This window comes from Strix uralensis, chromosome 1 (genome assembly GCF_047716275.1).
Source record: "Strix uralensis isolate ZFMK-TIS-50842 chromosome 1, bStrUra1, whole genome shotgun sequence".
Lineage (NCBI taxonomy): Eukaryota > Metazoa > Chordata > Aves > Strigiformes > Strigidae > Strix > Strix uralensis.
In genome coordinates, this window is record NC_133972.1 from 152,760,712 (window position 1) to 152,788,397 (window position 27,686).

At 34.6% G+C, this 27,686-nt stretch overlaps 1 protein-coding gene across 27 annotated transcripts in view; it reads left to right on the plus strand.

Moving 5' to 3' along the window:
- RIMS2 (regulating synaptic membrane exocytosis 2) overlaps positions 1-27,686 on the plus strand; it is a 500,034-nt gene that overhangs the window by 149,831 nt on the left and 322,517 nt on the right. For 2 of the 27 annotated variants that reach the window (XM_074886234.1, XM_074886224.1), the window contains exon 1: positions 5,479-6,028. The exons of 22 other annotated variants lie outside the window; for them this stretch is intronic. In XM_074886234.1, the coding sequence (XP_074742335.1) occupies positions 5,907-6,028 (122 nt within the window). In that variant the 5' untranslated portion in view covers positions 5,479-5,906. Of the gene's footprint in view, positions 1-5,475; positions 6,029-27,686 lie in introns of those variants that run through there. 3 more of the 27 variants (XM_074886322.1, XM_074886313.1, XM_074886243.1) reach the window with 3 other exon arrangements.

Here is a 27,686-nt window from a genome sequence, read left to right on the forward strand (position 1 = left end):
TGGTTCCATGAGCACCAGTACAGCCTATAATGGTGTCCCATGTTTTTCTATCCTGTTTTTTCTGTGATATGGTGGAGGATGACCATAACTTGAGAACATTTTCTTATCACTTATGATAATTTTGTCAAACTTAGGATGGCAATGATGTGGCTATTTACAGACCATATTGTCACTGTCTTTCTACTCCCAAAGTCAATGAGTAATGACTCAGTTCTACCTACCCTTCTTATATGCGCACTGACTTGGGTCTTTATCCTCCTATGATGATGCTAATTTTCATACAGCTTGCTGGAATTTAACTATTTTAATATTTATGCCCCTATGAAATTTACCAGTCTCCTTAAGTATCTTAATCATGGTGATAGATGTTAATATAGACAGAAAAACTGATAAACAGACTGTCCAGGTTTCTAAGTCTCATATCTTTGGTTTAAAATCTGTAATTTAGGCTAAAAGGAGAGTATAGATTACTATTAAATGGGTAAATGGGAGGAAGATCAAGAAGGACATTGAAAAGAATTATATGAATGTAGATAGAGTGCCTCAAAAATGAAAGTAAGGAAACAGGGGAATGTGGAAGATACTGAGATAAAAATACAAGCAAGAAAACCAATATTTGATTGTTGAACACGAGGATGAATTTACTTTCTTTTACATTACAGTACTTTATTAATGGATATTTTCTGTAACAAGGTTTGGTCTCTTAGCTGGAATTTCAGTATCTTCCATCGTAGATCTGTGACCTGACTACCAGGGAATAAAATCAGTATCACTTTTCTGTTCTCAATTAATGTTTAACTCAGTGAATTAAATAGTTCTTTCAATATTTAATTATTTTATGGGAGAGAGAACAGCTTCAACAGCAAAGACAAATTCCCTTTGGAATAACCAAGAGGGTGTTGATTAGGACTTTGTGGGCATATTTGAGGAAGCCAGAAGAGAAACTTGGTACTCAGTTTTCCATGTTCCCAGACACTGTTCTAACTGCCAGACCTCCTGTAATAAAAAGAAGGGTGCTTTTTGAATGACTGCTCAGGTGCCAGCTCAAGGAGAGGATTCATTATTACAATTCTTGGGCAGAGACTGATGCTTCCCTGCAGCCTGGATTTAGGTACTTTTATCCTTTTGGGGTTGGGGCTTTATCTGCATCCCTCTCTTTATTATTTCCTATCCTAGATGTTCAGGATACTGACTTCTATGGCTCCTATTCTTATGTGATTAAGTTTACAGCTGTAGATTTTGCCTTAGTTCTTGCTAAACTTCTCTTGTGAAGCTGAATCTTTGAACACTGATGTGATGAAATACAAATGAATATGTGCTTTACCGCAAAAGAAACTTTGGTTGCATTTCCTTTGCAGTAGCAAAGTGAAATGTCCATCCTTGAATTTAACTTGTTAGTCCTTTAAAATCATGTCTCACCTTGGAGCATCAGTTTGCTAATCTGACCAAAATGAGTAGTCTTATAAAGTGTAATAATATAACACCATCCAATGTGCAAGGCCACTGTTGTTAACTTACCTGTTTGAAAAGCATTTGTTCAGATGTTTTTTCTTTTCATAATGAGAGTACATAAACAGTCAAAATTTTAAAATCCTAAATATTTAGCTAAATGCTTTGGTAAGGGCGCATTGGAGAGCAATGGTAGCTGCATTACAGATATTTATGTGCTATTAATGACCTAATTTTATTTAGTGTCTAGATGAAAAAAATAGAGGTTTGACTTTCTATACATTTAAAAAATCCCATTCATACCCCCAAACTCCAAGTGGCTCATCTCTACCATTTTCTTCCGTGATTCCATCAAACTATACTTACGTAATATCCAGTAAATTAGAATGGAATTGAATCCAAAATTGTAGTTGGTAGTATCTTTTATCACAGAGCAATCTTTGCCTTATGAGCTATAATTTGTAGCTTTAATGAGGTTGCATGACTTTACCTTGTTTAAGCTACAGCTTTCTGTGAAATGTCTTTTATGTGTGGCTATCACAAAGAAGTAATGTCTAGAAGTAATGATTGAGATAACATATTTGCACATATTGTCAACTTTCTTTGTATAATAGGTTTACCTTAAGAGCTTTCTGGATTCTAGAATGAATTCAAATAAGTTTAATCATATTTGAAATAGAAATGTTTCATATAAATTTAAAAATACCCTTACATACTTGGGAGCTTTCTAGAATAACTTTTCTTCAAACTACTTGTAGCTGGAGGGTTTTTATTAAGATTCAGCTTGGCTAGAGAAATAGGTATCTGTATGGATCTCAGTGTAGCCAGGCTTAATGGATCCAACAATGCTTTCCCAGGCTTGTCTTTCCATTTTGAAATGGGCTGTCAGCCATGTCAGGTTGTTGCTTAGATTATCTGGTACTAGTTTTTCCCATTCTGTGCAATATCTTTAAAGCACTTTGTGTTCATGTCCATGAAATCCTTTGTAAAACTGGTGTAGAAATGAAATTTATATTATCAAACCATAATTGGCAAGAGTACATATGTATGCAAGTATAAATACACAAAATACTGTGATAAAAATCAGTATCAAAATTATTTGAGTCAGGCCCTCAAACGTTTGGAAAGGCCAGAATCACAAGCGCTTGAGTAGTGCTTGGCTTACCTAGTGCATGTTGAAGTACATGGTTAGGGGTGTTTTGGAAAAAGAAGCCTGTGTATGTAGGACCTCTTTTTCTTCTGATATGGATATTGGAGTGAGTAGAGCTAGTGTTCTGAAGAAGGCAAAAGGAGATCTCAAGTGTAAGGAAGTTAAATATCAAATAGGGAAAAAAAAAAATTCCTGTCTTTTCCAGAATTCTTACATGAGGCTTTTAATCCAGGAATGCTGAAGATATAATTTCCTAAATCTTAAAAATGACACTTAATCATTGTGCCTTTCACCACAGGAAATTTTTTGATATAAAAAATGCTGACATTTGAAGATCACTAACAGGATTGACATAAGGTAACTAGTATCTGTACTGTTTTGTTCTCAAACAATATTAGTGTACAGGAAATAAATTTTATGTGTGGTTTCACAGCATTCTTTTGATTGTCAGTTCCATTCTGGTTCTTGAAAGGATGGGTACTTCAGTGGGCACAGTTCATGCTCCTTCATTCCATCCCCTCCAGCCTCTTGCTAGGCCTCTTTGCTTCCTTGATTCTTCTCAGCCCAAATGATTATATTATGGAAAAGGTGGAAGTAATTAAGAAGAGGACTTAGTAATAAGTCTGCATTTTAGGGTCAGTACAATAATATAGGCCACTTAGTGAATATGAAAAGGAATTTTTTATTGGCCAGAGGGTCTCTTGGAGAGCAATAGAAGGGTCAGGAAAGGCAATTCTGTTTATTTTTCTGTACCATTTATTTTTTTGAAACACAAAATTTATATTTCTAATCAACAGTAAGTTTGATCTTGATGAAAATTCCAGACACCCCAAAAAATGTGTATTTGAACAAAACCCCTGTCATTATAGTTGAATTTTCTGCTAGTAGCAACTATGGAGTATTTGCCTTTAAAAGTATGCTTTTATCTTTTCTGTATTAAAGGTTTTACTTGCATGAATATCTGCAGGGTACTCTTCATTCCTTATCCCAGAATTAAATGAAGAGATTAGAAGTTTTAAATGTGTATCTAATTTAGTCAGTAGTTTTAGAACAATTTTACAAAAAAAAAAAGTATGTCATAACTTCCATTTTAAAGATGTGAAAATGAAGACATAGAAAGGTGAATGTCAAATGTTCAGACTTTGGTTGCAACTACAGGAGCATTTTTTGGCTTTGATGACCATTCATAAGGCACACAACAAAATGGTGATATAATTGAAATACATGATGAAGTATTGGTCTTCTTCCTGCTCCATGGTCAACATTGTCTCTGAACTGTTAAGTAGTGCATATGAGACTAATAATTATTTAAATAACTTGAATAATTTGTAACAAGATAATTATGTTTCTTGCAGCAGATACAAAAATTTTGTCCTTTTGATGGAATGAATGTAAAGGCAAACTTTCCTACATGACAAACATGAATTCTCTGTAATGTGGGCAAAGTGGTTACCAAGTATTAAGTTTTCATTTTATTATAGCAAGATAGCCATAAATATGTATTAGCTCCTACTCCAGGATCTCAACAGTTATCAGCTTTGCCATGCTTGTAGGCTGGTACTTTTTACCACAAATCGTAATACATTTCTTAAATACAAATGCACATTATGCTATAAGCATAAAAACAGATATTAAAAACTATTTTGTGTAGTACTTCGTAGGTTTTCACATGAGTTTTGGGAACAGTTTTATTAGCGAACATTTTCTTGACTTTTTAAAAAAATGTTGAACATGTGTGTTAGTAGGGAGTCTTCTATATCTCTTCTAGAGGGGCCTGGAGATGAATTTGTTCCTATTTCTTTTTCTGTTTGAAAATCTGAGTTGTAGCTGCCATCCTTCTGGCCAAGGAAGCCTGGATGGGTACTCCCTTCGGAGCACATCAATACAACACTTTAATTAGCTGGAAGGTTGCTTATTCCCATATTTTACAGGATTAAAATCGCTTTCAGTGGAAGAGCTTTAATAATGGCCCTCATTTTATGTTGGTTTATTTGGAGATTTTGTAATTAGTGTTAAGATGTTAAAAGCTGTGGATAGAAAATGAGATATTCTAAGGAAAATCTTTTTAATGTTATTTTTCAATTTGACAAATGATAGAATACATTCTGTAGTGTTATGTAATATTCTCTGGCACAAGCATTGAAAAAAAGAGGAAAAATATGTTTTGTTGTCAGGGATACTTATTTTCTGTACATTAAATGTTATTCACTGTGCATATTATGCTGCAGAATCTCACTGTGTTCTGTTAGATGACTGATTCTGCTTCTTGCTCTTTGACTTCCTATACTGTATGCGTATGGGGCATGTAGGTGACTAAGACAGTGGGTTTTCCTGGAGGTAGACAGGTATGGAGCACCCGAAGAAGTGATTGATTTTACTTGGTTCCATTATGGCTGATTCTGTGCAATAAACTTTTAAAAGATGCTGAAGAGTTTTATTATTTTGAAATGTAGTACCTATATAATGCAGCCATTCCTGTTAGTGATTGTTCACGTTTGCATGATAAATCATTGCCTTGATGCTGTATGTAACAGTACCTGACAGAGTAGTTATGTATAGAATGTATACTGTTTTGTTCAGCCATGAATTGATGTTACATTTAAATGTTTGCACTGAAAAACCTGTTATCTCATGTAAGGTATGGTATAGCTTTTCAGATATGAGACAAAAGGTCTATTGTTACAGTCTCAGTGCTACATGTTATTTAGTATACGAAGAATATTTTTAGAGTGGTCTCTCTGTCCTGTAGAGCTGCCTTTACATTAAAAAAAAAAAAAAGACCTACATACACAGTCACCAATGTTAGTCATTTTTACAGGGGAGGGAAGGAGGAGGGGAAGATGCAGAAATCCTCCTCCTCTTAGGCAGTAGTAACAGTGTGAGGATGCCTTGTCCTCATTTTTTTTACTTCTGAGGTTTTATTGCTGGCAGCCAGATGTGCTGAAACTCCTGACGACAGCATCTATTCACTGCGTGTTTTTAATAGGCTTAGAGAAATATGAGTAGAGTACATGAAAGCAGCTCAGCTTCACACTTCGGCTGGGAATGCCCAAAAAGCTTACTGCCGTTTAGAATTCTTGCTACAGTCAGGAGAAAGCCGCACGGGTGCTAAATCTTCTACGACTGAATTAGAAGAATAATGACTGTACAATTAACTATCAGCCCCTGCTCATTTAGGCACAGTTTTTACAGAGATCAGGAGAAATATGGAACTTGATTGGCATGTTTGCATTTGATGGTGTGTGCAAAATAGATGACTTTTAAGACAGGTGGTGAAGAAAAATAGAAGGCAAGGAAAGAGAGAAAAATGCAATTTGAGACACTGCGCCAGGTCTGCAATTCTGTTTTATCTCATTTTCATGGGGTTTTCTCATCCCCTCCAAATATTTTACAAAATGATCTTTTTGGACAAACGTTGAACAACACTAGGTGAGTAGAAATGAAACATTTTTGCCTTACCATTTCTTTGCTTACGCTGATAGTAATCTATTTGCATGTTTTTCAGTGGAGCACTTTTATAATTGCACTCTAAGATACAAATATTTTTGTGGTAGCAGTGAGACTCTTCTTTTGGTGCTTTTATATTTTATTTAAGGATTTAAATGAGAACTCAATCTGCAGAAAGAAAGCCAGCAGATAGAATAAAATATTTAAGATGGTTATGTATCTTTCAAATACATTAGCTACCATTAGAAGCTGGCATTATTAGCTGTAATCCTTAAAGCATATTAAATATTCATAAACAAATTTGTCTGAGAAAATGATTTCTATGTGGATGTGGCAGTGACAGGATTAAATGCTCAAAGATGTGTCTGTTTAACCATATATAATTTGTTGGAAGATGTAAATTAGTAGTCCTGCATACCATTTGCAAAATAGGCAGAAAGCAGTTTCTTATTTTTAGAAGACTAAGATTCTGCGTGTGAGGCTTTTCAATAATCTTTTTAACTAGCCAAATTATAGCTGATCAGTGGATGCTTTGCAGCAGGTTAGTCAGCTCCGGAGGCTATCCTTATATGAATAGCTATTGTTTTGTGGGAATTAGAAATGATAGGGGGAAGTTGTTGTCTATTGGTGTGAGATGTTTATTAAATTGATTTCTTGGGGTTTTTTTGGGGGGGTAGACTGAATTATGAATGACTCATTATTCAGTAAACATACTATAATAGTGATGTTTAAAACTTTTTCATGCTGCTATTAAATATTAACGGTAAAAATGATTAAGAATTTTATCTAAAAGAGTGTGAGTGCAGATCAGGGAGAAAAAGAATCCCGTAGTTTTTTATAAAGATAGTGCACTGATGGAAACATTCTGGAAAAAGGGTGGAAGTAATATTGCAGAGACTATATCCAGCATTTTAATCTTCTTCTCTGTATCTGTGGGAGAAATGGGATATTATTTCTTAAATACATTTCTGAAGTATTAAGTGATGTTTTCACTTAATTCTTCAGAAAACTGTTATAATTTTATTTCCCAGAATATTGTTCTCCCTTAATGCTAGTGTTTCTTTTATAAATATTTTAATATTTATTTAATGTTACTGTTTTCAAGTTTTGATGTCTTGGTTACGAATTTCTAATTAGGCATGCAAAATTATGGAGGTAGCTTTAGTAACCATAATCACTTTGATGAATTAAGATTTTTTTAGATATATATGAAATCTGTAGTCAGTGGGATTTATCTTACATCCCTTTGGTGTACTGTAAAATCTCTGGAGCTCTACAAAATGGAGCAATAATTTATGTATTATCAACTGTTACTGTAAAACAGTGCATATTTCCAAGTGCATAGCATAGTTTCAGGCCTGCAGCAACCAACAAAGCCCTTAGCAACTGTTCTAATCAGCTACAAATCAAGTCTTGATTCTCTGGATCTGTTTTTGCAGATCAAAGTGCATGCTTTTTGCAGACCAAGGTGCATGCTTTTTGTTAATTTTTTTACAGATACATGTGCATGATGCTTCCCGGTGTGTATTTTGCTTGTAAGTCTCTGGCAAAAGCTGCATATGGTATCAGTTTCAAATCAAAAGACATCAGAGGTTTATTTTATTGCATCTGCTGTGCCTGAGATTTAGAATTACATTCATTCAAGAAAACTAGCAAACAAGAAAGGATTGTTAGGAAATGCAGCCTCCTACCTAGTATGGGCTGTTTTATTTAGAATGAGAATATTTCTATATTTATAAGGAGCAATGTCGTGTTTTTTTGGGTACCAATGCTTTCGGCCTTAAGAAAACATTGTGCAATTTTTTAACAATATGCAGCAGTAATCATGAGAGACTAAGTCATGCCTTCTGTGTCTTTTGAAGTTAAAGTCAGTTGAAAGTTATTTAAGGTTATTGAGTAAAAAGATTCTGTCTTCTGAATAAGTATCAGTATTTTAAATTCGATATTGATAAAAGGGCTTTGAAAAAGTCATCTATTGAGTAGTCACTAAAAAATCTTGCTGACATTTATTTTGGAGGCTAGTCCTTTTTGTTATCTTACATATTTAAAAAAATCTGTTTTCTCTAATTAAATCAATGTGTATATTTTAGGTAGATTTTTCACTGAAAGCTTTGCACAATTATTGTAATGCACTTGCTAAAAACTAATTGTTCATGCATTAAGAGTTAATGTTTCAGAACTGTGATAAGGAAAACAAAAATACCTCTAGCATGTAAAAGATTCTGCTTTGATGAGGTATAATGTGGTATAATCTCTTCAGACTTTGAAGTTAAATATTTTGTCAGACTAAAAAGAGATGATCCTTTTTCTTTTTAAGGTTTTCCATTCTGTTTTTACATCTAAAAAGTAAAAGTCAGAGTCCAGAAAGATAACAGCTGACATTAAGCACAGAATGATTAACTGCTGCTTACACAAAGTAATAATGTGAAGAAAACAGGTTAATGCATACTAATAGTATAGTAGATAATGGAATGTAAAGCAGAAAATCATAGGGAACTAGGTTATATGCATATAACTGTAACTGAAAATACATTCCTACTAGTTTTCACATCATCTGTTCTTAGAGTTCTTCAGTTCTTCTGAAAGTTTAGATACGCTGTGATTTTGTTGCAGGACAGCCAGCTATCTCAGCTGTTGCTTTCAGATACTATACCAAATATTAACAGGAATATATATTGAACTGGTTTTTACCATTTTCCCTAGAAACCTTGCATGAGTTGGGTTTTTATTTGCATATTTTTTTTTGCATTGCAGTAGCTGATGTGAGAGGACCCAAATGATGTTAAACTCCTTGTGAGTTAGATTGATTTTACCATTTAAATTGGTTTAGTTATCCTCTGTTAACAGCTTCTGTTGGAGGAATATTGCAGTTTAGTTCTCTTTTGCCAGCTACATGGCAACATTTTGCTGTAAGATGCTATTGTGAGCGTAAAAGAGAGAGCTGGTTTACTGGGCCTTCCTCCTGGTCCTGCACGTCTCTATCTGACATTACCAGCTCCAGCCAGCTGAAGCAGTAAGAGCTATGACTTTACCTCAAAATTGTGTTTCACTACGTTGGAGACTGTAGTGCTATTTCCTGTGTAATAGGTTACTTTCTATTGAAAAATCATTAGAATTACCTCATGTCAGGAAGTCACAAGAATTGTTTTGCATTCTAAGCATTTGGCAAATAGCTAATTCGTGGAATAAATTCTTCATGTGTCTGTTTAAAGAAAGTATGGGAAAAGAAATCAGGAAACCTTTCCTGAAAACATGCTAAGTGCTTACACTACATCTGAATTCTGAAGCAGCATCTAAAGGAGCTTCAGGTTTTTTGCGGTCTAAAATTTTTCTGATGACTTCCAGTGACATACTTTTCAAATGGCTAAAGACAATGAAATAAAGTTTTAAAATGTCTTTAAAAACCTCTAGTTATCAGATAAGCTGGATTTTCTGATTGCCATTCTTCATTTAGAGTTTAATGTACAAATACTGTGCTCAGATGTTCTATTTGTAGCAATATGCCTTGTGAAGTCACAGTTGCTTTGGGCAATATTCAGATTAACACATCATTGCATAATGGCGAGTATCCTTTGTGACTAAAATTGATACAAACTGTACAGAACAGTATCAGTCCAATTTTACCATTGCAGTATATATTAACAGCTTTTCTCTGAGAATGGAAAGCAGATTTACCTAAACCTGATTTCTCCCACGACACGTTATTACTTCTTTGTTACAGATATGTGAATTTGTTGTCTAGGTTGGCCACACAGGGGCATAAGATAGCTTATATATTTTGCCCCAAAAGAGTGCAAAGATTGTTCACAAATTCTATTACACCAGAGACTTAGGAATAGTCCGTGTTTTGAAATTAGCTACACTTAGTTTAAAAAAGTAAACTGTATTTTCTTTCATTAAATTAAACCCCAATATTTTTAAAGAATCCTAAAGAGTTTTTGCTTTTTTGATCCCTTGATAAGCATCTTTTACATAAATACATTGATCTTCAAAAGGTTACTAAAATACCTAATAAATTAGTTTGTTCATGAAACCAGTTATTTACACAGAAAATACACACTTTAGCAGAAAAATATGATTTATTTTTATTACTTAATTTTTTATTTTGTTTCCTAAATATACCTATGAGCTATTTACTAATGCTTCATTTTATAATGAAGCCGTAACATGATGTCACGAATTACTGGAACAGACAATTGTTATTTGTCATGGTGCAAATAACGATTACTTTGACATTGAAAGAAAAAGATCATTTTCTGTTCCTTGTTGGGAAACAATTTTGTCGAGGTATTTCTGTAGGATAAATTTGAGGTTTTCTTCTGTCTCTGTATCAGTTCAACAAAGCAGTTTGCTATAATTCTAAGAGAATGTTGCATTTTCAAATATTATTAGTCTAAGAGCCAACGATAAAAACACATGGATGCCTTTGGAACAGAGAGTATATTGTCCATATTCTGACATACAGTAGTGAATAATAACTGAAACTGCTTCTCCTCACTTTAAAAAACTACCTTTAAAAATGCAGTTTGTTGGGATTTTCACATCTGCTCCCTTTTCACCTCCATACTAGATGCATATAATCCTGTTTTAAATAATTTCCTGAAGATTGCAGCTGATGTGGTTTCTCAATTGGAAAAACATGCAATGTTGGGAAAAAATCCAGAACTTTTGTTTGTATTCCTACTATGTATTTTTTCCTTTATGAGTTAAAGGCATAGCAAAGCTATTTCTTCTCCTGGTTCTTAACTGTTTGTGTCTTACATCAGACACAATCAGAGTTCCAAAACTAAGCTAACACCAGCCCTAGATGTCTATATTACTTCAGAGAGGTTATCCATGTCAAATGATCTTTTATCTTTCTTTCTTCCAAAAATTAGAGGCATAAGCCATGTTCAGGTGAATCCCTATGTTCATATATATATCAAAACTTCTGTAAACATGAGAAGACTGACTGGGACAGCAAGTAGTATATAAAAGGCAGAGAGACTCTTACAGTTGTGTGTTTGGTCTGTTTTGCACCTTTGCCATGCATCCCTCTCATAGAGCATTTCATGTCCTCTTTGAGTAGCGAGTGAGTGTATCTAACACCATCTGTCCTTTACCCCTTGATTTGGTACTTTGGGAGAAAGTAGGACAAGTAGCATGAGTTTTTAAATCTTCTTCACATCTTTCTACTTCCCTTGGAGGAGGCAACTGAACATACTAACTTGCCCCAAAGCTATTTCTTTCTGAGAAGTTCAGTATTCCATCCTGTCTTGGCAACTGTGGGTTTTTGGGTTTGTTTTTTAAATCCCTATTTCTAGGAAAAACCATCCCTGTAACATCCTGTTACAGATATTTTCAGAGAGAGAAAAGTAAGAGATTTCCTTACAGAACCATTTCTCTTCCCATCTCTTCCAGCTCTGGAGAGAGATACCTTCTGTTACTTCCACCTCAGCTGCTACAGATTTAATAAGGTGACATATGTTTCCTCCATGAATCTCACAGAGCTGTGGATATTTGCAGCCATAACAGGTTTCTCTCTATTCTCATTGTGCATCAGCTGCTGTTTTCTGATGATGGTAATAAAATCCTAGCTGGCATATGATCTTAACCTCCCACCAGGAAGAAAAAAGAGGATGGGTCAGAGGTGGATAATTTATCTCAATTCAGATAGTATGTTAAATCAACAAATTTAAATCACCCTAAATTTGGAAATGATTAAACATGCCTTAAAATTTGATTTATTTTTTTTTCCTCACCTGGGTGAGAGCAACAGAAATCTAAGCTATATTTGAGTTACCAAGTGCAGCATTTTTTGATCAGAACATATAAAAAGAATCTCTTTCCATTCTTGAATAACTCAGATAATTTCTGTCATTCCTCAGAACATCCACATAAGATGTGGGTATTACCTTTTTTTTCTGGAAGAAGAAAAGGCATTAAAAAATGACTAGCGCTTTTGTGTACTCAACTTGAAACATTTTGAAGAGATTTGTTCAATGACAAGAACCCAGTAGTTTATGAAAACTGCATGTTCCAACACGGGCATCCCGAAATCAAAGTTGCTAATCATGACCCTTGATTAGGTAATAGATATATTTGGGGATAGATTGAGCTGTGATGACTGAAACAATAACCAGCCCTAGCTATCCATTTTACCCTTCTTCAGGGTGCAGTCAGTCCAGTAAAACTGGCATGAATGCTATGCGAATCTGCTCCATACTGCCTCAATTTAGAGTTTGGTGTATTGGTGTGAGGCAAAGGCAGTATGCCAGACCATTTGCTGTAGCTGGTCAGACTCATATTCATAAATATTTCAGTTTTCCCACCTGTATGGTCAAAAATTCCTGGTGAGAGTCTTCAGCAGTCCTACTTTGAGCAGTACCAAGTATGTAAAAAAAAGGTTAACAGCACTAATATAGTTCCTCACCTTGTTTTCATTCCTCTCTTTATCCTTTCAGCTCCTTTCCTTTTGGGTCAGTAACTTAAATCACATGAACATTTATGGCAGAGTGTACCTACTAATGTCACTATTCATTTACCAGGTCAGTAATAGTATTATAATGCATTGTGGAAACATGGGACTTCGAAAAGCAAAACTTTCTCTATCAGATCTAAGATATGTCTTTGCATTCCTTGATAGAGAAGTTGTGCCAGCTGCTCCTGCCACCATTACTGACTCCCTGAAGCAGTGGAATGGAGGAAGACCACTTCTGTTGGTGTGGGTCCTGCTGTTTCTTGATGTGTTTCTTTTTCTCTTTTTGATCTTTTTGGCTTAGTGTGATTCTGGGTAGGAAGAGAATTAGAAGGGAAAACAAACCCATTTTAAACTCTAACATCACAGCTTACTGGTGGACAGAATAGCACAGATAAAATTGGGAAGTTTGGCTGTGTAGGTCTGGTTAAACTGGGGAGGATGGAAGAGAACAGGGTTGCAGCCGCACTGCTTCCTTCCTTTCAGGTGAGACAGGGCTGTCCTACCAGTTACTAACTGTGGATGTAGCGTCCCTTTAGATTTGTCAGGAATATACTCTTGATTTTACACTATAAAGGTAGCATGAAGGTTTACTCATAGAAAACACTGTGTTTCAAAACAGTTCAAGAAAGATTGGAATCTGGGCCTCAGGAGATTTACAAGGTTCCGAGAAAAGGAATAAAAAATGTAATAATGGCCCCTGAAAAACTGTGAAATCCGAGATGAGTATGAAGGTAACAGTATCATTTTAGCTTTACCCTGAGATAAAAGGTTTGAAGCGGAAGTTGGAAGTATTTCAAGTCCTTGGCTTCACTTCAGCATGTGCTTTGCAATAGGGAGGCAAAGGCAGCTTTCTGGTAGCTGCTTTTTGGTTTCAGCTTTTTTTTTTCTTCATAAGAAATAATTATGAGAATGAGAAATGAAATAAAAATGTTGTGTGTTGGAGAATTTTGTCCCAGATTTGTCTAAGTATGACAGGGTTTACAGATTGAATTGCTGAAACATAACTTTTATTGCTTTTAGAATAAGAATTGAGTTGGATTTATCATACAGAAGTCTGAGTGAATTTTCATGGTGTGTTTATTTATAAGAATGAAATATGTCTTGATTAATATACTTTATCCTCCCTGCAATTTTTTACTTACCTTTCTGATTAAGATATACTTCAAAATTTCTATCTTCTGGTATTCAAGATAATTTTTTATCATGAAATTTCATCAATATTTTCAATAAATTAGTTTTTACTCCATGTCTCTTAGTAATAGCCATATTATAGTCAGTACAATAACCTTTCCTTGTTAAAGGTGCACAAAATTAAGTTGACAAGGAAGGTAATACAATTATGATAATTGCTTTAAAATAGTTATAATTTTTAATCTATAAAAGAATACATAAAGTTACAGAGAAATACTCTAAAACACAGGCTTAGTATGTGGTTTAACTATTGTGCACTGAAGATGGGACCTTTCGGCATGTATTATGTACATATATTTTTAAGTAAATAATAAGTCACTTCATTATTAAATAAGTAGTAGAATAATGAAATAATGAAGTGAGAATATTTGTTGCAAATTTTAGTATTTTTTTCTCCATGTAACACATTCAAAATATTATTTTTAAAATGACTTAAGAAGATGATGAATAAAACATGGAACCTGAGAATTTCAAGAAGAGTTTACACTCCAATTATTGATTTATTATCTCTAGTCCTACAAAATTTATTTGCAGGTATAGATATATAAACATAATTTAAAAAAAATCTAGGATAACATTAAAAACTTTGGCTGAAACAGCAAGCATAAAATCTTTCCTCCCCTCTTACCCTCTCCTGTTCTATACACCAATGTTTCTCTTTACATGTATTGATTTTCCTAGTATTATTTTTTATGTTGTTGTTCCTGTGTCTTCATATTGCACTCAGAGCAAGTGCATTTTGCATGGATGTTAGGACCCTAGGCAGCATTTCATTCACTTGAGGACTGTCATTTTTCACTACTGATGGTGACATTGTTCTGCTGTAAAATTACAAGAAAAATGTGGGTTTTAGAGAAGACCCAAGTTTTCTAGCTCTTCTGTATCACAGTGACTCTAACACTGTTTGATCATTATTCAAATAACCTGCAGTAAAAGCTTCTTAAGTGCCTTGTTTTCAAGTACTCTTCCAGTAGAACCTGCTTCATCTAACTGTCATACTTTCAGCAGTTTTGGAAAAGTATCAGGGAGGACAGAAAAGATTTTAAAATGCAGCAAGAATTATGATATTAAAAACACAGCAGTTTGAATAATTTATGTGCACAAAAGCTTGCTTGCACTTACATGGATCTTTAATGTTAAAGTATGCTCGTTTGTAGGACACAGCATAATCATGGTATATAAGGAGTACCTGTAATAATAATTCAAATCTCTTATTTTAGAATAAAGCACGAGAAAAGGGTATTAGTGTCGTTCAGTCGAAGAACTGGGGTGTGCAGGAGTCCGAATTCTACACCTGCCACTGCCACCATCTGCTTTGTAGTGCCAGGAAAATCATGTAAACTTCACTGATGGTGTTTTCTGGGATACATTTCATACCTAATCCTTCATGGGGGTCTCTGAAGTTTAGTTTATAAATATTTGTAGAGGTCTTCATGATCCTGGGTCTGTAAGTATACACAACTGAAAGATCAAATTAAATTTGCATTCTATTTTCTGGGAATTTAGGTTCATCTTTATATTTTAGGCCATAATATCTTAGAGATACACAAAGATTTTGTGTCATACCCTTCACTTGCACTAAGGATGCCCTCCGTCATACCAGCTGCAAATTACACCATATTACTAGCTACATTATTTCTTTATATACTGTCAGCTACACAACTGATGTGTCCTCACTACAATGATTTTTGTCTTGGGATAGGTCTTTCAGAAGTTTTTTTCATTAATTTAAGAATTGAACATAATTTCTCAATTCCGTATTCATATACAAATAAAGCAAATGTATTTGTATTTGCAAATAAATTCTTAACAAGTGTGAGGATATTGTACAGTAAGCATGTTTGATTATATGTGCCAAGTGTAGTGGAGACATTAAAAAATTGAGTAACTATACAAGATACTGAGAGAGTATGCTCACAAGGTTGCACTAGTGTGCAGATTTACCCTGTTCTGTTGAGCACAGAAAAAAGCCATTAATTCTGCAGGGGGTGTTGTGTGGCCTCCTGATGGTAAATTGGGGAAAAACCTGCAGATCTGCATTTTTGTGGATTTTATTGCTGTAGTACTTCCATGCAGCTAATGCAAAGGGATCTTTACTGGGTTCTGGTCTGTTGATGTAATCGACTATGAATAAATCTGTGTTTTAGAGTTCACAGCTAAATATAGAAATAAACACAGCTGAGAAATTTGAATATTTCCTACTTACCTTTAGTTGGAAAACCTTTTGAATAATCACTGGTGTCTAAATGCTGTCTCAATAGTAAATTTTCTACTGAAGTTATGCAGGGTACATTAATCAGTATTTCATTTTGATTGCATATGGGTGATATCTGAACTGCTATTGTGTCATACAGAAAAAAGTTTGTTGCATATATTTACCTTTGATTGGAGTAAGTGGATATTGAAACAACAGTTTAGATCAGATTGAGAACTCATATCGAATCCACTGCTGCTTCAGCTGAAGTGAGATGAGCTAACTAAAAAGAAGAAAGAAAAATATTTTTTTTAATAGGGCTTTGGCAATACATCAGTTTTACTTGAATTCTGGGAGTTTCATTATAACAGTTTCAAATTTGGAGTGGTGTGTTAGCGATGTGATATGGTTTTGTCTCCAGAAAATAATGTTAGTTCATTGTAATTACCATGAAAATGTGTGGAAAAAGTACACTGAAATCTAAGGAGTGCAACAGAGTGGAGATAAGATAGGAAATGGAGTTTATCATATAGACCTATTTGCTGAGTTGCAGTGTGTTATTTCTGTCTCTTGCCTATCTCTATTTTTTCCTTCTCCTGCTTCAGTTCTCTCCCCTGACAAGAAAATACTGCAAAATAATAGAATATCCTCAATAAATCTTGTGTCATGCATCCCTCATGTAATGCAAAATTTAACTATGGCAATAGAATGGAATATTTCATTATCTCCATGTACTTAAATAACACATTTCAGAAACCTTAATTTCTTTTCTGGTTACTTTGTATGGGGATGAATCTCATTCTATTGCATAACAAAAGCACTTCATTCAAAGTTTGACACCTTTCCCTGCTCATATCAGTAGCTAAAAACAAATAACTTTGTTTCAGTTTTTCAAATGATTTTGCACTAACAGTCATTGGTGGCTTTTTTTATTTTCTAGAAGAGAATGTGCTACTTTAAGTTACATAATCAAAACCAGGAGAAGGTAATGTGTTTTCAGGGCAATATATTAATATCAGATTTTTATCAGCACTGTACTGGATTGGTCTATGTACTGAGCAGAAAGAAAATTGTTTTTCTCTATTATTTTGACAGGTTTTGCACTTGTCTATTTAGAGTGTGCTTTAGCAAAGACTGAACTGGATACACTGAAAAAATACAAGATTCTACAATGATTAATTTTAATGCACTTTATACTGATTGCAAACTGACTAATGCCAGCATGAAACTGATACAGTCATAGTAGGGATCTTTGCATATAGACCATGTACATGGACTTTGCCTGTACACAAAACCTGTTGGGAAGTCCAAGTTCAAAACATTACTGAACTGGAAGAAGAGGTTTATAAGAGCAGCTGTGAGGAAGGACACTGTCAATATCACAGCAGAAGTTTGTATTAACTCTGCAGTGAAAGCATAGCCTCCATTTCACCTGATTATATTTTCTGTTGATGATACACTTTGTGCTGATTAGCTGCACTTTCTGCTGCAGGGCTGCTGCGTTTTATTTGTGGTATGTAATCATGTATAATAAATAAGGCAGTTTGAATATTTAACCATGAATGATACTACATTTATACAGATATCCATGTATTATCATGGATTAATTATGATTCCATAGTTAATGTTAAATCTTTTTTTTTCCCCTTTTAAGCAGAAAATTTAACTTTGTTGCTTGTATGAAGGAAAACAAAAATCTCAGGTATTCTTAGCGTTCTCTCAGGAAAGTTAGATTTGTCTGAGTATCTTGAAGCATCTCTAATCCTGTAAGATATTTTAAATATGTGCATACTGGGTCTTACTTTTTTCCAACTCTGTACAAACAATACAAGGAATAAGGTACTAATAGAACGCCTTTCAGTTTATTTGTAGCGGTATGATCTGCTAACTAAAAAAGACTAAACGGCTAACTAAAGATTGCTTTCCATGAATTGTTATTGACATAATTAGTCAATAGAGATTGTTTATACTCTGGTGGTTTAATCTTTTTAAGTTCTATATACAGAAATAATTTATTTGTTAAAAGAGGATTACAATATCTACTGTTGTCCTCAGTAAATCTAATACAATAGGTATACATTTTGCCATGAAAAACTCCTACATTATTCCTCCCAAGCATCCTTCTCTAAACCATCTTTTTATATGTTGATGAGAATTTTGGCTTCTAGTGAACTAGTTGGGAAAAGGAGCTTTATATTTGAACCCTTAGTGATGAACATATGTTTATTGTATGTCACTCAGGAACTGAGATTGAGTTAATAGAGACTTTTAGAAAATAGCAGTGAACTGAATGGGACTGACCATGACCGGCATGCTATAACCTAATGAAAAAGTTTTGAACACCATCTTAGGTTTTGTGTAGTATTTCTGACTGTTAAATACAAGGTGGAACATGCTGTCCTAAACAAATCTGAGACACTGACACTGGGATCATTGTGCATAATTCTGGACATACATTTTTAGCAAGTCTAGATTCAGAAAAGCAATAATAGGAGATAAAAAAATCCAGAAGAAAATAGTGAAAAAGAATGGAAATATGTCCGGGTTGGTTTAGTTAGAGCTGGAAGGAGACAGATTAGCAGCATGTATACGTATTAGTTACTTAAACAGCAAGAAGGAAAGAGATTTATTTAGGGAGTTTTAAAAAAATCCTGAAGTGTGATGTAATCAATAGAAGGTTTTGACTGAATGCCCATGCAAATTTCTTAGTCCACCACATCATAGAACAAATCACATAGGAAATGGCATAAGCCTTAAAACAATAAAAACTTTTGAAATTAGATTGAGAAAACTCTAGAAAATGGCCTGTGGGGAGAGATCCTTCATTGTCATGGAAACAAACTAGATTATCTAATATATGTTTTCCATCTCTAGCAGCGTTCTATTTCTGCCATTTATTTTCAGGTGAAGTTAGAAAAGGGAGGCATTTTTGATTATTTTTACTGTATGGCAATACAGTATAGTATACTAACAGCTGAGATTTCAGTACTATCTCTGGAAGTTTATCTTTCATTAAGCTTGAGTAGGAATTATTGTTTACAGTACATGAATGTCTAATTAAAACACATGAACTAAATAGCATTGCAAATACTATTGCTACTATCTGTTGTTTTCTGCATCATGCGAGCATCACTTCTATTATATTTTGTTAATTCTACTTTCAGTCCAATGAAAGGCAAATTGAAGAACTGAAACTAAAATTAATTAATTTTATTTATTCTTTATCTAAATTATCCCTTTGACAAGAAAGACCTTGATTTCAGAAAAATATTTGGACTGTTTTCTGTATGTTACCTTTTACACAAGTTTTTACAGAGTAAATTATTTGTTTGGAAGATTCTCTAAAAAATAATATCCCAGATAAAATATGTGCTTCTTCCCATAAGGTTAAAAATTAATTTCACCTAGCACCAACCTAACACCTTTTTTTTTCCAAAGAGGTAACTGTTACCTGATCACATGAGAAATTTGTTGTTGAAACATCATCAGAGGTTGTGTTTGCTTAAATTCCATTTCTATATTTATTCTTTCATTACAAGACTTAATTCAGAAGTCAAGTATCAATACAAAGAAATAGCAAAAATCCCCAAGGACAGAATGTATAGATTCTGAAGACATTTTTAATGCTTGATACCCTTATCTGCAGTTTTTAAGTTTTCAACAGAGAGGTTTACCCTTTTCATTGCTATAATTTATATATAATATATATAAGTTCTCAGTTACATATGCTTTTTGAGTCAGTATATTTACAAACACATGAAAGGGAGCTTGTATTAAAAATTCAAAATCTTGAAGGAATATTTCAAAAGCTAACAACTGAGCCTAAGAAGATGGTATCCGGCACCAAGAACATTGTAGGTTGCAGAAGGAAATGAGACCTTTGCCCAGCTCTGTCTCCCCTAACTTCAGATACTGATCAAAGCACCATAGGCTGCCTGTGAAATCAGTGGAGAGACATAAATGTTTTAGGGCTGAAACCAGCTGACATATTTTAGGCAGCTGCATTAATTTAAGTGCATTGCTGACCAGAAAAGATGAGGTACTGGTAGCTTCATCTTTTTGGGGAGCTAGCGTTTACAGAGGGATGTGAGTGCAAAGGCTGTAATTACCATTGTTCCCTGAAAATTTCCTTGCTGCCTAGATCCTACCTTAGTGCTCCTGGCTCACATTGCATGCCTAATATTTTACATGCTGAAGATAATTAACCAGTTAATGGTAATTACAATGAAACTCAGAATATTCTGAGAAAAGGAATGTGAGAAAAATATTAATTACCTCATATGAATATGACTATTAGATGCACCCAGATTTTGAATCAGTTGTCTAAATGAGGTCCATGTATCCTTGTTGTGATGATTTGAGTGGTTATTTTGGCATTACAATTTGTGGAAATATTTAATAATGATACAACTTCTGAAGAAAACAGAAGTTGCTAAAGAATAAATATTTGTTTATAGCATTAATAATTTATTTATTTTTCTCTAGGCAAAGGCAGTTCCTTCTACTTAGATTGTAAGTAGATTTATATATAAAAAATAAATCGTTTCTCAAATAGTATGATAGAGAAATGCTATCCTTTTCTTCCCTTAGTAGTTAAGACACAGTGTCCACATTAAAAAAAGTCTTATTCTTTCATCTAGCTACTATGATTGTTGATAGGAGGAACAGTGCTGCTTGGAGAATAAACACAATAATTTTATTATGTTTAAATTAAATGAAACAAGTAATATACGATTGATTAAATTCAAATTACCACAGCCTGTGTCTGTGAAAACTAAAACTTTGAGGTGACTCAATATGTCTATTGAAATACAAAAAAAATCTTTGAACGCTCTTTTAAGTGAGGGTCCAGGCCTGCAGCAATATTTGCTTATCCTTGTATGTTTTGACAGCAGCGGAACTTTTCAGAAGTTAAATTTGTCAGACGATTCACTGCAAACACAATTTAATGTTGTTTGCCAAAAAGGAGCTCTATACTGTATCATTTGCCATAGAAGCAGCTTGTTTCTAACAATTATCAATATACTGCTCTCAGAGTTATTTTTTCAGACGCCTTCACTGTTTAACACCATTCAACTTCCTGCACTTTACAAAGATAGTATGATTTCTAAAGTGAAGAGAAAATACCAAATATAATCTTACACAAAAAAATTCTCAGAAAAGATTTCAGACTTATAAAAAAATTGTCATACTCCCAAAGAGGGTACATTTTAAAATAATACATTTCAATGTATTCAAATTTCACTTAAGTCTGTTCTACATTTATGTTAGTCTAATGATAACTACAGTGCAGCCTACCTTTTTTTCCCTTATGGCTGTCAACAGCAGCTGTTCCAGCCAAACCACTGAAATGAAAAAGAATCCACACAAAATACAGTCACATTTTCCAGAATATTAATTTAGGCTTTGTGCGCCAAAAGAAAAATAAGGGTACTAATTCATTAAAAGTAATAAGCAATGCTTGTCAGATATTTATTTGTCTAACAAGATGGTTACATTGATTCTGACTGTGTTTAAATAATAGCCACAGGAGAAAAATTTAATTTGAATGTTTAAAAATAAAATTAGGTTTATAATTAGCTGTTTATTTCTGTTCTAACTTCGTTTCTTGTGCTACAGTCTCCAGAACTTTCTCATTTTATAATTTTTACTTTTTTTTTGGTAAAATGGAAGCCACATAAAATTTAATTGAATAGTTCTAAAATATTGTACAGAGACAATCACAATTAATTAATTCAAGTAAAAAATGTGCTTCACCAAATGCTTCAGGACACATCCAACTGCGCTGTCAGTCTGACTGGTTCCAGATAAGTTTTCTGTTCAGTCATCCAGAGATGTAATATTAGACTATAAATTATTGTAAAAATCCATCAAGGGTATTTTTCAGTGTATGTATATATATGTGTGTGTGTGTATATATGTATGTATTTATATATACACACCTAGACATTTTAAAATACATCTAACACAAATTTATGACTGTCCTAAAGAAGAATTACTCTTTTTGTTTATTTGGTTTAATTTTGAAAAATAAATCTCTGTGCATCTTGTAAATTGAACAGTTCATAAAAATCTGTGGATAAGTACTTAGGTAGCTGGTAGATCATGGACACCCACATTTTTATGACTAAATTCACATACTGATTGCAGTTCTGAGAATATCCTACCAGTTTTGCCGAGCTGAACACCTTGTCATCTAATAAACATATAGTACTGTATGGGATTCCCAAGTGAGGCACCCTTTGATGCCGCAGGCATGCTCAGAGGCACACAGGACAAGCAGAGAGCCCTGAGGCCAGCACAAAAGACACTGACTGTGGACACGCTCACTCAGAAACACAGCTTAGTTATGAGAATACACACTATGGTTTGAGATCTTTTGTCCTCCTGTTAGAGGAGACATAAGGACCTCCTAGAAGGTGACTAGCGTGAAAGACGCAGAGGAAAAAAGGGAAGTATTGTGAGGGTCAAAGGCTCAAAACTGGATCAGAGACACCAAGCAGAGCACTCCAGGTAGTGGCCACTACTCCCAGCAGGCATCTAGAAGGTGGGGGATGCTCCAATCTGAGATGCAATTGAATCAGTGGAAACAGGAGATGAGGGAGTGAGCATAGATCCAAAAAATGCCAAAATGCCCAAAGGATTTTGTTTGCTAGTGACATGGATGTCCTGCTTCACCAGGGCCAGGAACTTGTTCGAGTCTTGGGAGGAAGGCCATCTGTTTGTTGACTTAGGTATCCGATATATTAGCATAGCAAGTCAGATTCTCAGATTCGTAAATCGTCTCATTTGCTATGTAAGAACTGTTAAAGATGAACTTAGTATTTTGTTTCCCACTTCATGAACTACGTACAAGGAAATTGTCATCGTCCTGAAACCTAAGTTCTTGTAAGCAAGCAACATTATCTTGCCTTCTCATCTTTGACTCCGCACCACCAGCATAACCAGCTCCTATTTTCTGATTTCAAGATATTGTTGATTAGAAGGTGGGGCAAACAGTTAAACCTATTTTTCTCTTATATGTGTTATGGATAGTTATTTATGCACATATGTAATAAAATCTGGCAGCAGCACTTTAAAAATATTCATTAGCTCTCAGAGTAAGAAAAAAGTAAACATTTCCATTTCAGTTCATTTCCTGTAAATATGAAGCTTACAAAATTTCAAGCAACAAAATAAGTATTAAAAGCAGTATGCTATAGAAAGATGCTATAAAATTGGGGAAAATAAAGGAATTTTTATAGATTAATTGAAAGTGGATATAATTAATAATTTATCTGTTATTTGGTTTTACTTTGATACATTGTTTTATATACTCCCTGTCTTTTACATGAAATGCTGATATTTCAATAACTGTAGTTAAACATTTTCTTAGCTGTTGGTATGTACTGCATAAAAATTACTTGCTAAGCAACATGTTGTAGGTATTTTTTTGTGAAAAGATACAGAAATAAAACATGCCAGGTTTCTGTTGATGGAGAGATTGGAGAAAGAAATGGAAAACAAAATTATTATATAGTACAGAGATAAGTATCATCCAGCTTTTTGAGCAAATGGACTAAGTGTTGTATCTTAAAAATGTCAACAGATCACAGTCATAACTTGAAGGCAATTTGTTCTATTCACTCTTCCTCCCTCTCTGCTATGCAAAGGAGCTCAAAGGAATCCTAAACTACCAGTGGAGTCTTATTCTAGGGATACTCACAGTTAGTGATGTTACCAGAGAAGTTTAAAGATACTCGTTAGACTTTAATCTACAATACTAATACTTTGTGTGTTATCAGCAGCTTTTTTCTGGGTTTTCAACTCTAAATGGTGGTGTGGTAAGTTAAGGCTCTGGCAAGAGATACTGAAAAATACAGAGTTATCTTGCTTCTGTTTTCCTCTGTTTAGTGGGTTGGCAGCCAAGGCTGGGGGGGATGGTGAGACAGAGGAAGGAATATTGGTCAGAGTGCTTTGATATCCCATAGGATGAGAATGGTCTTGAATACCTGAAAAACAGGGTTTGTATGACAGAGGCAGGACTGATTCAGATACTTTAATTTAAAAGAAATTGTGTATCTGTGTCACGGATGAAAGTATTGACACGGTAATATTTAGTAAGAAATCTAGGTTTATTAATAACTAACAGCAATTTATTATTACAAAATAATTTAGAAATACTAAAAGAAAGAAAAGCAACTTATTCAGGTTCTAAAGTGACAAGATTCACACTAACTTACTTAATGGTACCTATATATATACATACACATGCATGCACATAACAAAATGGACAAACATACAGAAACAGAGGTGTTTGGATTTGGTAGAATGAACACAGAACAGACATACACACACAGAAACAAGGGTACATACCCACACACACAGAGTAAAGAGAAGCTAGCTCAAAGAAAATTTCCCTCTTGAGTTTAGAGCAAATACTCCCAATGCCTTGGCATTCCTCAACGGGCGATAATTGAGACTCAAGCAGGGGACTTTGCCCTGGCCTTCCATCTGGAGCAGACAACACCTTAAGGGTTTGGTACCTGAGAGGCGTCCCAGCTCAGGAGAGGTGCTGGTCACAGGCCCACTGCAATCCAGGAGAGCTCAAAGGGTGTCCCTGGTGGTCGCTATTTATAGGGTCCAAGATAATTGACTTTTGTCAAATACCTTCTGGTGCCTTCCAGCATTTACAAAAGAATTTGATTAATGTGCGACTCTGTTATTGTTCCCATTTGACCACATCCCAGGCACAGGTGTGCCAGGCCCTTAGGAGCTGATGGGCCATTTAACCATTTCTGAGCAATCGGGAGGGGCGGGAGCCAGGCTCGTTAACATTGTTAGTCCTTATCTCCACAGACTGGTGTATAGCTCGGGGGATGTGGGTGGAATCGCACCTAGCACCAAGCAGCCCAACAAAGAGGGGGGGGGGGGGGTGTGTGTGTAAGAATTGCACCACCACAATCTGAAATGCATTTTTAGGCTGTAATCAAACATATTTTGAGATTTTTTTCTGTATGCCATAAGCAGCACAGGAGTGCATGCTGTTATCAGTTACATATTAGTTAGCCATTTGTCCATAGATTACAGGTGACAAGGTAAGCATTGGCAACAGCAAAGACGTCTCATGCAAACTTTTCCTTTTATTTAGAAAAAATCTGTCCTCTATTTTCACTATTAGGAGCTTAATTTCTAAATTAGAAAGAAACTATGTCTTGGCGTTTTGTCTAAGCCTTTCTGTGAAGATTTAATTATAAACTTAAGTAAAGTGAAAAATTTCCATGCAACTCTATTTTAAATGATTTACGGCCCAGTGTAAAAACTTATTTTACTGTTACTTTGTCATCCATAAATAGATTATTAATTATTATTTTTTAACACATAAGTACATTATTATCTTATAAGCTTGCAGAGCACTACTGTATTTATTGTAGTCTTGTACAGTACTGTAGCTTGAGGTGGTCAAACCCTGTCAGAAATAATTGCTTAAAAGTCCTGGAGGAGAATAATAAAGTAGGTCTTCTTCCAACACAGTATACTGTGGGAAGTGGTTATATGGTGTGCAGCTGGCCTCAGAACAGTGCAGTTATTATAAGTGAAGTGCAAAAAACCTGTCACCTTCTCAGCAGCATGTGACATTATCATTATTACTGTTAGTGTGTTACATTGTTATGGTTATTGTTATTAAATCTTATATGTGAGAAAAGAGAAAGAACTGAGAAGGCTCAAGCAGGACTGGAGGTGAGGTATAGTTTCGAGCAAGAACATGAGTATCTGTAAAACTGAATGGCCTGCTAACATTTCATGAACTGCTTATATGAGTGTTGCAATCCCAAAGTTGACTCATGATAGAGATAAAATTGTAGGACAATTAGTTGGGTAGAAGAGTAATAAAGGAACAGTAAGAGTTTCAAATGGGTGAGTTCCTGATGGCTTGACAAGTCAGTACCTTTTTTTTCTTGACTGTAGGCTTGTGTTTCATGACTTAGTCTTTCATTCAGACAAAATTCTGTCTTTCAGAGAGGTGTGAACATGACCAGATTTTCCCATGTGGGAGATAAGTGTGAAGAACATTATAAGATCATTAACTGTGTCCAATTTTAGGTTCAGGTCTTCCAAAGGGATTTTCACTCCTGGGAAGAGCATAAGAAATCTCTACAGGGGGGCTTCAAAGTCTGGAAAACCTGCCTTAAATTTTAAGAGTCTAAAGAGGCAGTATATTTAAATAAGGTGAAATGTTTACTTGATGTTTGATAGGTGCCTGCTCTCTGAAAATTTTTCTTAGATGCAATCAATTAGCTGCATCTAGCAACATCTCAGAGTAAAAAAGGGTAGAAGTTTTGTTCTAGAATTGGGGGACTTTACATCAAAAGACTCTAAATCACAGTTGAATTATTTTTCAACTCAGATGCAATTTATGGTCTTGATGTAAGAAATCTTTTGGGTTTTGTAACCTGGGAGACCATATGGGTTGATAAGAATAATTCCCGTAGAATTTAATTTATGAACTAACTAAAGGCCAAGTGAAGGATAAAAATCTATAAAGAAAGCCATATCCTCAAAGATTTGAGACAAAGGAAGATAAGGAAGGTCATAGTATCATAGAATGATAGAATGGTTTGGGTTGGAAGGGACCTTAAAGATCACCTAGTTCCAACCCCCTGCCATGGGCAGGGACACCTTCCACTAGACCAGGTTGCTTAAAGCCCCATCCAACCTGGCCTTGAACACTGCCAGGGAGAGGGCAGCCACAGCTTCTCTGGGCAACCTCTGGCACCACACACACATTAAAGAATTTCTTCTTTATATCTAATTTAATCTACCCTCTTTCAGTTTAAAAACATTACCCGTCATCCTCCCTGATAAAGAGTCCCTCCCCATCTTTCCTGTATGCCCCCTTTAAGTACTGGAAGGAGTAAAAGTAAGGAAGTGAGTGTCCAGGTGGAGATAAAACTGTTATATAGGAGGAGAATGGAAATGTGCACAGAACTAATGTGGTCTGCTTATGAACACACAGCAGGTCAAAGGTGTGAATATATCAGGCATCAGGGTCTTTTTATAGATCGTTTTTTCGCCAGATATTCCCATGTGAAATGGTCTTTATGTTTAGGTCTTTATCTTTAGTAGTTGTGAACATAATATTCTTACAATTTTATTGTTTTATCTATATAGAAGAATTGATATGTATATATCAGCAATAACATGAAAAAGCAGCAATATTAATTGGGCATAAGTAGGTGACCACTTTTTCACTTTTAAAGCAAGCTTTCTGAACTAATTTTAACCATACATCTTGCTATAATAAAATATTATACACAATGATGTTATTTTTTCCTTAGATATTTGGTTTGTGTTATATTCTTCTTTCCCAGTGAACCAGAGTTTCAGAAAATTTTGCTTTTCTTTTGACATCCATTAGTAATGCATTTTGTGGTTACAGTCAATCAAGAAGAGATATTTTAATTCAAGCAAATTTTCTATAACAGACATTTCAAGTAATATTGATTTTATCATTAATTTTGTTTTAAAACAAGTCTTAAAGGCTTAGCTATTTTACCTGAGAATATAATTTAAAATCTAGCTTATTACTTAAATATGTACTACTGTGTGTTTTGTATTGTATGTATTGCATGTGTTATGTTCAGTCCAAATGAGTGGAGGGTGGATATATTTCTGTGCATTTTAAAAAGCTTGTGAAAATTGTGGGTATTGCTGATTCACCACTCCAGCTACAGGTAGCTGTTTTCTATGTCTCTCATTGAAATATTTATGGAGATTTTCATCAGCTGCTCTCATAAATGTCAAGACTAAATGGA